General features: G+C 49.1%; 1 protein-coding gene across 2 annotated transcripts in view; it reads left to right on the top strand.

Annotated features, from left to right (window-relative positions):
• The window catches only part of HEPACAM (hepatic and glial cell adhesion molecule), a 79,960-nt gene that overhangs the window by 51,666 nt on the left and 14,610 nt on the right, over positions 1–13,684 (top strand). For both annotated transcript variants that reach the window (XM_039496857.1, XM_039496859.1), the window contains one exon: positions 6,624–6,905. In XM_039496857.1, coding sequence (XP_039352791.1) covers positions 6,624–6,905 — 282 coding nt within the window. The remainder of the gene's footprint in view (positions 1–6,623; positions 6,906–13,684) is intronic.

Genomic DNA, 13,684 nt, shown 5'->3' with positions numbered 1-13,684 from the left:
GTAGAGCTGGAGGTTTTCCCACAGCTCACGCGGGGAAAGCAGCGTGGTTTCGGTTTGGAGATATTTCCTGGCCCATGGTGTCCCATCTCTCTGAGCTGTGCATTAGCTGCTAGCTTTGTGTCCAGTGCTTGCATACTGTCCTGTCCAGAGGCAGTCCTGGGTCCCAGGCCCTCTATAGTAGAGGTCTGCTTGAGTCTAACTTTTAGGTCGGACTTGGAACCAAGTCCACCCGACTTGACCCAAGAGAGTCAAGTCATTTTCCAACCTGACCCCACACGATCTGACTTGGCACCACCACCTCCTCGTTAGGGTGTCTCTCCTCCTCTTGCCCTGGGTCAGTGCGCTAGCAGTGCATGGCCTGCTCCTGCCATCTGCAGGGGCAGCTCTAGGGATTTTGCCTCCCCAAGCACGGCAGGCAGCCTGCGTTCGGCGGCTTGCCTACGGAGGGTCCGCTGGTCCCGCGGCTTCAGCGGACCTCCCGCAGGACCAGCGGATCCACCGCAGGCACGCCTGCAGGAGGTCCGCCGAAGTCACGGGACCAGTGGACCCTCCGCAGGCAAGCCGCCAAAGGCAGCCTGCCTGCCGCCCTCACGGTGACCGGCAGAGCGCCCCCTGTGGCTTGCCGCCCCAAGTATGTGCTTGGCGTGCTGGGGCCTGGAGCTGCCCCTGGCCATCTGCAGCTGCCCCACTTTGTGCGCTGCAGAGGGAGAGGTGCTGTGACTTGCTCCAGGCTGCCATACACAGGGCACAGTAAGCTGGTGGCTGGCAGGACTGGGGCATGCAGCAACTCTTGCACCAACCCCACAGGCAGCAAGAGGAGGAGATCCCACCTGACCTGAGCCAGAGAGGGTCTGATTGTTTTCCCACCTGACCTGACCCAGCCCCAACCCAGCCCCAACACTCGTACTGGGTCGTGTCAGGTTTGGGTCAGGCTGCAGGGCTCTACTGTAGAGGGGATTCACCCAGTGCTTTAGAGAGAGAAGAGGAACACAGAGAGAATCCTTCACAGAGGAGTGCAGAAAGAAGGTTACAGAGAGGAGAAGGGGAGAGAGACAGAGAGAAAGGAGGTCCTCTCATGGATTGGTAACTGGTTACAAGATAGGAAACAAAGAGTTGGAATAAATGGACAGTTTTCAGAATGGGAAAAGTAAACAGTGGTGTCCCCCAGGGGTCTGTACTGGGCCCTGTCCTATTCAACATATTCATAAATGATCTGGAAAAAGGGGTAAACAGCGAGGTGGCAAAATTTGAAGATGATACAAAACTACTCAAGATAGTTAAGTCCCAGGCAGACTGCAAAGAGCTACAAAAGGATCTCTCAAAACTGGGTGACTGGGCAACAAAAGTGCAGATGAAATCACTGTTGATAAATGCAAAGTAATACACACTGAAAAACATAATTGGGGGTTGGACTAGATGACCTCCTGAGGTCCCTTCCAACCCTGAGATTCTATGATTCTATGATAATCCCAATTCTACATATAAAATGATGGGGTCTAAATTAGCTGTTACCACTCAAGAAAGAGATCTTGGAGTCATTGTGGATAGTTCACTGAAAACATCCACTCAATGTGCAGCAACAGTCAAAAAAGCAAACAGAATGTTGGGAATCATTAAGCAAGGGATAGATAATAAGACAGAAAATTTCATATTGCCTCTATATAAATCCATGGCACGCCCACATCTTGAATACTGCATGCAGGTGTGGTCGCCCCATCTCAAAAAAGATATATTGGAATTGGAAAGGGTTCAGAAAAGGGCAACAAAAATGATTAGGGGTATGGAACAGCTTCCATATGAGGAGAGATTAATAAAACTGGGACTTTTCAGCTTGGAAAAGAGATGATTGGGGGGGATATGTTAGAGGTCTATAAAATCATGACTGGTGCAGAGAAAGTAAATAAGGAAGCGTTATTTACTCCTTCTCATAATACAAGAGTTAGGGGGTCACCAAATGAATTAATAGGCAACAGGTTTTAAACAAATAAAAGGAAGTATTTCTTCATGCAACACACAGTCAACCTGTGGAACTCTTTGCCAGAGGATGTTGTGAAGGCCAAGACTATATCAGGGTTAAAAAAAGAACTAGATAAGTTCATGGAAGATAGGTCCATCAGTGGCTATTAGCCAGGATAGGCAGGAATGGTGTCCCTAGCCTCTGTTCGCCAGAAGCTGGGAATGGGTGACAGATCACTTGATGATTCCCTGTTCTGGGAATCATCTGGCATTGGCCACTGTCGGAAGACAGGAGACTGGGCTAGATATGACCCAGTATGGCCGTTCATATGTTCTTATGGAATAGCTGTTGGGCTTTGCAGCAGGACAGGCTTCCTGCCTTAGCATGTGTTACACTAAAAACGCAAAGTGCTTTTCATTATTCATCGTTCTCATTTGCTAAGCATCCTTAGCAACCCTTGTTAGATTTCATTGTTTGGTGATGTTCCCGGCCCTGTACAAAACACTAATGCACAGACACCTCTGTGCAACACTGCTTGAATGTGCTGTTTGCCTGCAGGCTGCGGAGCTCTATTATTCAACATTTGTTTAGATTTCCAATTTATTTACTACTTCAGAAATGCCAAAGACAAAGGACCTAGCAACTCCAGAGCACCGAAAAGCATGACCTTACTTCTTGAAGATGGTAACAGCTAGGCAACTAGGAGTCAGAACAACATTACCTCACTGCAAACACTACCAAGTGCAAGGCTTCCTGCTGAGTCCTATTGTTCTCCGTTGGGTCATATGGGTGAAATCCTGGCCTCAAATGACCTCAGAACTCCCATTGACTTTAGGGGGGCCAGGATCGCACCTGCTCAGACTATGGAAAGCTGCTGTTTCGAATGGGTATACAGAGTGCTATCGCTAGTCTCAGTACTGATCATAGAATCATAGAAACATAGAATATCAGGGTTGGAAGGGACCTCAGGAGGTCATCTAGTCCAACCCCCTGCTCAAAGCAGGACCAATCCCCAACTAAATCATCCCAGACAGGGCTTTGTCAAGCTGACCTTAAAAACCTCTAAGGAAGGAGATTCCACCACCTCCCTAGGTAACCCATTCCAGTGCTTCACCACCCTCCTATTGAAAAAGTTTTTCCTAATATTCAATCTAAACCTCCCCCACTGCAACTTGAGACCGTAACATCTTGTTCTGTCATCTGGTACCATTGAGAACAGTCTAGATCCATCCTCTTTGGAACCCCCTTTCAGGTAGTTGAAAGCAGCTATCAAATCCCCCCTCATTCTTCTCATCTGCAGACTAAACAATCCCAGTTCCCTCAGCCTTTCCTCATAAATCATGTGCTTCAGCCCCCCTAATCATTTTTGTTGCCCTCTGCTGGACTCTTTCCAATTTTTCCACATCCTTCTTGTAGTGTGGGGTCCAAAACTGGACACAGTACTCCAGATGAGGCCTCACCAATGTCGAATAGAGGGGAATTATCACTTTCCTCGATCTGCTGGCAATGCCCCTACTTATACAGCCCAAAATGCTGTTAGCCTTTTTGTCAACAAGGGCACACTGTCGACTCATATCCAGCTTCTCATCCACTGGAACCCCTACGTCCTTTTCTGCAGAACTGCTTCCTAGCCATTCGGTCCCTAGTCTGTAGCAGTGCATGGGATTCTTCCGTCCTAAGTACAGGACTCTGCACTTGTCCTTGTTGAACCTCATCAGATTTCTTTTGGCCCAATCCTCTAATTTCTCTAGGTCCCTCCGTATCCTATCCCTACCCTCCAGTGTATCTACCACTCCTCCCATTTTAATGTTCACAAAAGCCTCTAGGAACGTTTAGTTTCCTATATCCAGTCCAAGAAAAGTCTAGTAATTAGCATGACAGCAATGTCCTGCAATATCCTGGACAAATCTTACTGACTTAAATTGAAGTATCTTAGGAGTTCATTGTATGGAAAATACCAAATGTTCACATATTATTGTGGGATTGTGTGTGACGTCTCCAGGGAGGAGACCTGACTAATGAAAACCCTGAAAAGTGTTAGGAGCTTCAAAGGACTATTTGGAACAAGATGAATTTTTGAAATTCAGTGGGTTCCCCAAGAAATCTCTAGGGGGAGGCGTACGCAAATGTAACTCCTCTGGTTCTGCAAAACCCTGTCCTTTGGAAACTACACCCTGAGGAGAAACCCATTGTCTAGGAATTAGCTATTCCCATATCAAACACCAGACAGTATAAAGGAGGCACTAAGCTTTGCATGAGTGCTCTTGTTCTGAGAAAAAGGAGTTATGAGCTTGTAGCCACACAAAAACACTGGTGGGGGGTTTGAAGGACTGTTTACCTGCCTGAGCCCTTGTGGGGTGATCTCTGGTAAGTTTATTAGCACATGTGTAGATTCTTGTACTGTTTATAACATGTTTTCTCTATAATGCTTTCACTTTAAGAATAGCTATGCTTGCTTAGAAAGAGCCATGTGTTAGCTTAACGGTGGCAATTACACTGTTTGAGGAGAAGGCAAAGCAGGCCTACTTAGACAATATGACTTGCTGGGGAACTCACAATATAGGCAGGGGACTGTGCAGTCTGGAAATATGCTGCTCAGGAGGAAGAAAGACACAGGACTCTGCCCAAGAGCCGTGATGGCTGGGGAGCTGGAAGCCTGAGGGTGGGTGTGCTTGGTGGACCTTAGAGGGGGAAATATAGGTGCAGTTGCTCTGACCTGTGACAATTAATAGGCATGTTGCTAGTAGTGCTGGTTTGCCAAATATTTTTTCGTGTCAAATGTGTCGATTTTGAAAAATACCCACAGAAAACATCTCTTTTTTTTTCCATTTTGAAAATTTTTAATTTCAGGGAATTTTAAACTTTTGTTTTCAATTTTATTTTATGGGTTTTTCTCATTTCCATAGCAGCAGTGCATAATATGAACTCCTACTACTCCTCACAGGCCATAATATGGCATAACAGTTGAAATAGACGATTATTTTTATTTTATCTATGTTTAAGATGCTTATAGGCAGCTGCCGCTTAGCACAGATTGAAACATCTTATCTTTTTTTCCTCGACTGAAGTGTCTCCTGTTTGTGTTGTAATGAACGGAATAGTTTGTCACTTTGACACAAATCATTATGTGCTACTACCACTGACATGTTTATATTTTTATCATTATTTTTACATTATTTCATAACATGAACAAAACGTAACATTCTAAACCAAATTTCACAATTCTGAACTGAAATTTTTCTGAAACTGAAAATGTGCAGAAATTCTGTTTTGCTGGAAATTTTGAAAACATTTTTCAGTCCAGTTTGGAATGAAAACAAAATTTGAAATGTCAAAGTTTCCTGCAGAATGGAAATTCATTTTGATCAGCTCTGACTGCTAGCAAGATCCCCATATGAGCTGATCTACATTTAAGAACAAGTGATGTGCGCTTAATAATGAGAAACTGTGCAATTATTCAGTTTGCAGAGCTCTATTGTTATTTAATCTGTGTATTGTGGTAGTGCCCATAGGTCCCAGTCAGTGCCCAGACCCCACTGTGCTAGGGGCTGTACAAACACAATGGAAGACACAGTCCTTGCCTGTATTACTGGCTGCACACAGGTTTGTAGTCATTTTTAAATGTAAAAGCCTGTGCTATGGAGGGACAGTCTCAAACCTGATTTAGAAGTCAAACAGCCCCATCTCTGGTCTGTTAGCCCCAAGCCAGGCACTTCCTGCTGCAGGGCCTTGCAGTGTGAATTGTGGTCCCTGCTGCATTGCCAGGTGTCTGGCCCTGTCATGGCTGTGCTGGGCAGGCCTCCACGGGGCCCCTCTCCCAGCCTGGCTGCGGCCATCTGCCCAGCTTGCTCCCTGAATCAACGCCCTGCCCCGGCTTCAGGCTGTATTTGGGCCTGCTGCCTCCACCAGCAGCACCCAGGTGTGCTCTCCCCTAAGCCAGTGCCTCCTCCTGCCCCGGACTAGCCAGTTGGCACAGAGACAGCTAGGTGACCGGCAGCCACTTGGGTAGGACAGCGCTCTCGCTCTGGGTTCAGGTCCCATATGTACAATGGGGAGAGAATGACCCTCCCTTTGTCTGTTTAGAGGGTAAACTCTTTGGGGCAGGAGCTGTCTCTTCCAGTATGTGTCTGTGCACCACCCAGCACAATATGGCCCCAATCTCCTTTGTGGTCTCTGGGTGCAAACAAATAATGACATGTGAGGACTGCTGGAAAACTCAGCAGTGCTTTGCAGTCAGAGTTTGCTGAGGCCCAATGATTTGAGCCTGGAGGACATGGGGATTCCCTTCTCTTCAGTGCTCCTCCATGGCCAGACCCCCCTGACTCTTTCGTGGCTCTGTTGCAGTCCGGTTGATTGTTCGGGGGTTGGTTTTATGGTCAGGGCTGCCACATTCTGCCTCCCTAGCATCTGGCACTGTGACAAACCCCGGCCCGGCCACAGCAAAGTCAGAGCGTTCGCTCACTGAGTCTGAAAGAAAACCCCAAAGAACCCAAAAATGGCCAAGTGCAACGAGTGAGCAGGACTCTGCTACTGGCTACGCCAGTTTCTCCTCAGGCCAGGGATGGGGAAAGATATTGGAGCAGGGGCGGGGGCTGTAGAACTGTGGGGAGGTGCCGTCTCTTTCGTAGTGTTAATTAGAAGTGTTTTAATTTTCTTTTTCTTCTAGTTCCAATTTCAAAGCCTCATGTTGTCCTTGCATCAGCCACCGTGCTGGAGCTCAGTGAGTATTTCACCCTGAACTGCTCCCACGAGAATGGCACAAAGCCCACCTACACCTGGCTGAAGGACGGCAAGCCCCTCAGCAACGACTCCCGGCTCCTTCTCTCCCACGATCAGAAGGTGCTCACCATCACACGAGTCCTCATGTCTGACGATGACATTTACAGCTGTCTGGTAGAAAACCCCATTAGTAGTGGGCGCAGCGTCCCAATAAAGCTGACGGTGTATAGTAAGTATTCCGACGGCGCGGACACGTGGGGGAAGGCATACAGTTTGTGCGGTGACATTGTCCGTTCCACATGCTGCAGCAATTCTCCAGCCTGGCACACACGGGGAACACGACATGGTGGTTTCAGGCGGGACATGTTTAAATCCAGTGAAATGCCCGTGGAGAGCAGTGCACAATTGTGACCTGCGGTGGAAATCTGCTGATAGGTGTAAAATGGGCCCCTCTTCACTCGGCACCGATATGGAGCCAGCCCTCCAGCGGCACACTAGGGAGTTCTGCGCTGCAGGAAGGGTGCCAGTAGCTCAGTGGGAGGTTCTTTGCTTCTGGGGTCAGTCCAAGGCCCACAGTAAGCTGACAGAGAGCCCAATGCTACAGCGAGGGAGGTAAGTCACTCATGAGAGGTGTGCTGGTCTTCTGTGTCGGTAGTGACGCAAAACGCCGCAGTGAGGTGCTAGCGGTTCTGTGCCTCCTCATCTAGAACCTGAAAGCAACATTTACATAGTAATTTTTTAATGACTGAAAAGAAATAAACGAATTCCTTGCCCTTTACTGGTGATTGCTCTGTATTACGAAGATTAGTTAATTGTTACGGGAAGTGACTGAGTAATTGGTATTTACTGATACCAAATAGGGTGACCAGATGTCCCGATTTTATAGGGACAGTCCCGATATTTGGAGTTTTTTCTTATATAGGCGCCTATTATCCCCCACCCCCGTCCTGATTTTTCACACTTGCTATCTGGTCACCCTAATGCCAAATGATATAACTACTTGTGTTTTCTCAGGGTTGCATAAAAGCAGTAATTAGCTGCATGTGCAGAGCCCACAATGTGTGGGGCCAGGTTCCCACTCTGGGGTGGCTGATCTTTTAGAAGGCTTGTGGCTTCTCTCTGTATCTGAAATAGCCACTCTCCAATTCTGCGTGGGTGAAGTGCAGGTGAAATCCACCTCCCATCTGCAGCTAGAGCCTGGCATTGCAGTGCAGCCTTCTGAGGCCACTTGGCTAGTCCGGCCCCTGCACACTGACTGCCTGGAGAGATCCTGTGGTACATTCCTTAGTCCTAGCACAGACCACCCTTGCCGCTGCCCTCCACACAGTGCCTTCCTGTGGCAGAAAGGAGGTGCCAAGGTACCACTGAATGGCCACTTCACCCTTCCTTCTGTGCAACCCCAATGCAAGGCACAAGTGTTGTAGAGCTCCTTCTCCTCTCCCAGTGCACGAGAAGTGAATGATACTGTCTCAGTACTAATGCTCACAAACACTTTCTGTGATCTTCTCTTGGGATAATACATTCTGCAGCTGAAGTTAGCCTATGAACTCCCCAGTAGTTAACACAGGTGGTTTAGTCCATGTCAAAAAAATTCCTACACGCGATTTCTTTGAGAAGCCCTAGTGTCACCGTGCTTTGGAGCAGGGACTTGAAATTTGGCAGGGCGGCAGCCTTGGGGTCAGGGAAATGGCATTTGCTGCCCCCATATACATCTACCCAGATTTGGCACCTGAAAATCACCGTTTGCACATGATCACCAGACCTCTGTTAAGACAAGTAGTAAAATCTCAGAGCAGTCCATCACAGGGAGCAAGCTCCAGCCCAGGGCTGTGAGGCTGAGCTGGGCTCTTCCTGCAATTGCTCCTCCAAGGCAGTGGGGGTCAGTGTGGCACCGGGCACAGGAACTGAGAGCAGAGAGACTCTCAGGGGGGGGAGGGATAGCTCAGTGGTTTGAGCATTGGCCTGCTAAACCCAGGGTTGTGAGTTCAATCCTTGAGGAGGCCATTTGGGGAACTGGGGTAAAAATCTGGGGATTGGTCCTGATTTGAGCAGGGGGTGGGACTAGATGACCTCCTGAGGTCCTTTCCACCCCTGATATTCTATGATTCTGTCCTGTGCTTGCTGCTCACCTGCAATGCCAGCAGCGTAGGGGGCGAGGGGCTGCAGGGAAGGCTGAATGCATAGGACAAGGCCAGGCTGGGGACAGGGCTGAACAGGGGGCAGGGGACTCATGGAAAGGGACAGAGACATTCAGTGTGTGGCCCTGCCTCGCCTGCCACCACCATCCAAACCTGGCATTGACTGGGCAGGTCTGTGTCCATGGGTGTCTCCGCCGTGCCCATCACCGCGGTATCTGAGCCTCACACACATCGGGGGCTTTGTTTGCATGTCTATCAGGCATCCTGCAGGCTCTGTCTTCTGGGGAAATGTTGTATCCCTGCTGGGGCATGCTTCCCGCTGTGTTCAGACCAAGGGCTGAGCTGCAGTGCTGGGCACAGCCCTCACTGTACCGCTACTGAGCTCAAACATCTCCCTAAGTTAACAGAGCATTAAAATGCTGCAATTCCCACCCCAGTCCATGATGCAAAACCCAAACGTCAGCCAGGCTGCTGAGGTCTCTGTCATGTTAACAACCCGGCTGGTCCCAAGGAGTTAAATGTTGGTTCCATGCTGGAAATGACTGAGGGTGAGATGGCAGGAATTTGTGTCCTCTTTAAACTCTTCTCTGTAAGTGAGGCAGAGTCACTGATGTGCTGAACTTGGCCTCAGAGCTGCAGGGTAAACAGAGCTAAATTAGAGGCCTTTCTTTGCTTGTCACAACTCCGTTCTTTTCTGTCCCTGTAGCCAGGATACAAAGCCTGATTGTACCTGTGCCAGAGAAACAGCGTTCAAAGAGGGGGACTCCTGCCTGGTCCTCTCTGTGAGGGAGGGGCCTGCACAGTTCCATCCCCCTGACCCCCTTGCCTGTGTCATGCTGTCTGGACTCTCCCATAACGAAGTGCCACAATTCTGTCCTGCCCAACCATCAGTGCCCTGTGTTAGCCTGGGGATGGGCCAGAGCCTATCCCACCTTTGTAAGCACAGGCTCCAGTTACAAATCGGGTTTAATACCGGACCCATGCAGAATGTTTGCAGGTGGACGTGAGGGTGCCAGGATTTTCTGGGTCTGATGCTCAGGGCAGAAGTATCCTAGTCACTGAAATGCTGCTCTTCACAGCCAGGGCTTGAGGAAACCTTGCCAACTTTATAGCAGTGAGTGGGATGGGGACCTCTTACTTTTGAAGAAGTCAAGATGCTTAGGCAGATTCTTGGGGCCAGCTGCCAGGTGCAATCTCAGAAGAGAGGTCTGGCTCCCCTTATTTGTCCCTTAGGGGGAAAGTCTCCTGTGGCGCCTAGAATGTCTTCCGTATTCGTCAGGGCTTTCAGGCCAGGAATGTTACTTGATTCCAATCGGGGTCAGGGTAATTAAACATTCAACTGTCAACAGACTTTGTTCTAGTGGTTTATAACATTCTAATACACACACAATGTTCATTTAATGCATGGCTAGAATTTGTTCTCTTCACCTCCCCTTAGCAAACCCTTCTCAGCCCTTACAGCAGGGCTGGCTCCAGGCCCCAGCATGGCAAGCGCGTGCTTGGGGCGGCATGCCATGGAGGGCGCTCTGCCAGTCGCCGGGAGGGCAGCAGGCGGCTCTGGTGGACTTCCCGCAGACGTGCCTGCGGAGGGTCCGCTGGTCCCGCGGATTCGGTGGAGCATCCGCAGGCACGTCTGCGGGAGGTCCACCGGAGCTCGGGACCGGCGACCGGCAGAGCGCCCCCTGTGGCGTGCCGCCCTGCTTGGGGCGACGAAATCGTTAGAGCCGCCCCTGCCTTACAGTCACCGATTACATTTGTTAGGAGAATGAGTTCAATCTCCTCGTGCTCAATGCTGGTTTTCCTTAGTAAATATTTGTATCACACTAGCACCTAAAGGCCTTGATCAAGATCAGGCCCCCATGGGGCCAGGCACTGCCCAGAAGCAGACTGAGAGACAGTCCTTGCCCCTAAGATCTTGCAGTATGAATAGATGAAGCAAAGAGTGGAGCATTGGGAAGGGAAAGGGACTTGCCCAAGGTCACCCAGCAGATCAATGGCAGAGCCAGGAACAGAACCCAGCTCTCCTGAGTCCCCATCCACTAAGCCCACTCACAGTCCATTTTTAGCCTGGTCGTGATTCACATTCAAGTCTAGTTGAGGATGCTGATTGTCACTGGCAGGGCCGGTGCAAGGATGTTTCACACCCTAGGTAAAACTTCCACCTTGCACCCTCCCCCCACGCCCCTGCCCTGAGGCGCCCCCCCCGCAGCAGCTCCCCCCCTCCACCCTGAGGCGCCCCCTCCCGCCCTAGTTCACCCCTGCTCCGTGCACGAGCACCCCGAGCACGCCGTGGCTGCTTCACTTCTCCTACCTCCAAGGCTTGCGGCGCCTAAGCTGATTGGCGCTGCAAACCTGGGATGCAGGAGAAATGAAGCAGCTCACCCCTGCCCCACCTCCTCCCCGAGCACGCCGTGGCTGCTTCACTTCTTCCGCCTCCCAGGCTTGCGGCGCCTAAGCTGATTGGTGCCGCAAGCCTGGTAGGTGGGAGAAGTGAAGCAGCCACGGCGTGCTCGGGGAGGAGGCGGGGCAGGGATGAGCTGGGGCGAGGAGTTTCCCTGCCTGCCACCCCCCCCTTACTTGCTGCAGGCGGCCCTCCCCACGCTCCCCTGCCCCAGCTCCCTCCGCCTAAATGCCGGCGGCGACTGGGTCAGCCAAAGATCCGGCCGCTGCAGTTGCTGCCAAAGAAAATGGCACCCCCCAAATCCTAGTGCCTTAGGCGACCACCTAGGTCACATAATGGTTGCACCAGCCCTGGTCACTGGTCAGATGAGCCTTTCAGTTGATGCTATAACCTTGCACCAACCCCTGTGCTGCTCATCTGGCATCTCGCCCACCAGGAGAGGAATCTCTTCCATTCGTGATGTTAAAAATGCAGCATTGCCAACCTCAAGCATTCAAAAATCATGAGCTGGGCTCAAACAATCATGAGATTTTAAAAAAATATGTATTTTTGGCCTTATGTAAGCTAGAAAGTAAGCTGAGTGAGCTAGAAATGTACTCATTTAAAAATGAGAGCTGAGATTCTCATGTCATCACATGACTCCAGGAGCTAGGGCTTTAAGAAGAACATCAAAACAGTGACAACCGTTCTTGACGCCTGCTATGCTTTCCTTTTTGCTCTCTTCACTTTTCTCTCTCTCAAACACCTCTCTTCAGCCTATTTGACTCCCTGGCATAGCTTAGTGCTGCAGGGTGGCCTGTTAGCTGTATCTTTCCAGCTTGCCATGTAGATCTTTAAAGTTTTCAAGTCCCTATTGCAAATGTCCTTGAACATCAATCTAGGTCGGCCCAGTAGCCTTGCAGCATCCACAAGTTCTCCATATAGGAGATGCTTTGGAATGGGTCCATCCTCCATCTGATGCAGAAGACCAAGGCAACGGAAATGTCTGTATTTGAGATTAGTGATTAGACTTGGCAATTTTGCTTTACTTTGGTGTCAGGAACTCTGCTTTCCCACTTGATATTTAGAGCACAGTGTGGACAATGGGTGTGGAAGGTTTTTAGTCTTCTTTATGCCCATTGTAGGAGGTCCAGGTCTCGCCACCATACAGCAGCATGCTCAAAACACGTTTGGTAAACTCATTCCTTGGTGTTCAGTGTTAGTTTCCTGTTATCTCTCTCTCTCTCTCTCTCTCTCACACACACACACGTCAGTTGGCCAAATATAGGACCTGCCTTTCTGATGTGAGATTTAAACTCTTCATCTTGAGATAAATTCTGACACAGTTGATCCTAGAGAGCAGAACCTGTGCACAACTTTGAGCATGGTGTTAGCTATTGAAACTTCTGGTGCAATCAACACACTTTGTGCCATATTCATTGTCTTCTTTAGACTGATGGTTAGTCCAAATGTATCACAAGCTAGCGAAAAGCTGTTACAAAGTTGCAGCAGCACCACTTCACTGTGTGTGAGATGAGTCCTGCATTGTTGGCAAAAAGAAATTCTCTTATCAGCAGGTGTTGGAATATTGAAGAGTTTTTTTCCATTTGAGCTTGTATGGAGAGGAGAAAGCATGACAAAGTAGCAGACAGAATAGACCGAAGAGTGTTGTGCCAAAACATATCCCTGTTTGAAACCACAGCACATTTCCGATCTGTCACATTGATCACCATAATACTAGACTATAGCCTTCATGCCACCATGGAAGAATTTAATCTGACTGAGGAGGATTCGGGGGCAACCAGTTCTCTCTAGCAGTTGAAAAAGGCCTGTTCTGCTAACCAGGTAAGATCTAGGAAGGCAACTTAGAGAAGTTTTCCTTGTTCTTGATGCTTTTCTTGCAGCTGCCTTAGTGTGAAGACCATGATGATAGTAGATCTACCAGCATGGAAGCTGCACTGACTGTGGATATGTATTCACCCACAAAAGCTCGTGCTCCAATATGTTTGTTAGTCTATAAGGTGCCACGGAACTCTTTTCTGGCTGAACATACATATCCACAAAAACGGCACTTATGGTTTGAGAAGGACCTATGCAAATGCCTTGCCAGCAACAGTGAGGAGAGCAATTCCTCGGTAGTGGTGGCAATCACTGCAATCTCCTTTAGTTTTATACAATGTTATGATGTTGGCATCCTTCCTGTTTTGTGGTGCCCCTCCTTGCCTCCAAAAGCCAAGCAAGACATTGTGTGGAGGTTTCAGCACAACCTGCCCTTGTTGCAGTACTTCAGCTGGAATTCCATCTCTTTCTGCAGCCTTTCCTGCTGCTAGGAAGCTGATTACATGTACTAGCTCATTTTTAAATGGTTCTGTATCAAGTTGTTGGATGGTCTGAAGCTTGGGGATTGCATTTAGTGCTGCTTCAGAAACTGTGGTTTCACATGAATCAATTTTGTGATAGTGTTCAACCCATCACTGCATCTGTTTGCTT

Source organism: Mauremys reevesii, linkage group 12 (assembly GCF_016161935.1).
Source record: "Mauremys reevesii isolate NIE-2019 linkage group 12, ASM1616193v1, whole genome shotgun sequence".
Lineage (NCBI taxonomy): Eukaryota > Metazoa > Chordata > Testudines > Geoemydidae > Mauremys > Mauremys reevesii.
The sequence above is the reverse complement of the archived record's forward strand: the minus strand, read 5'-3'. Positions and strand labels throughout refer to the sequence as shown.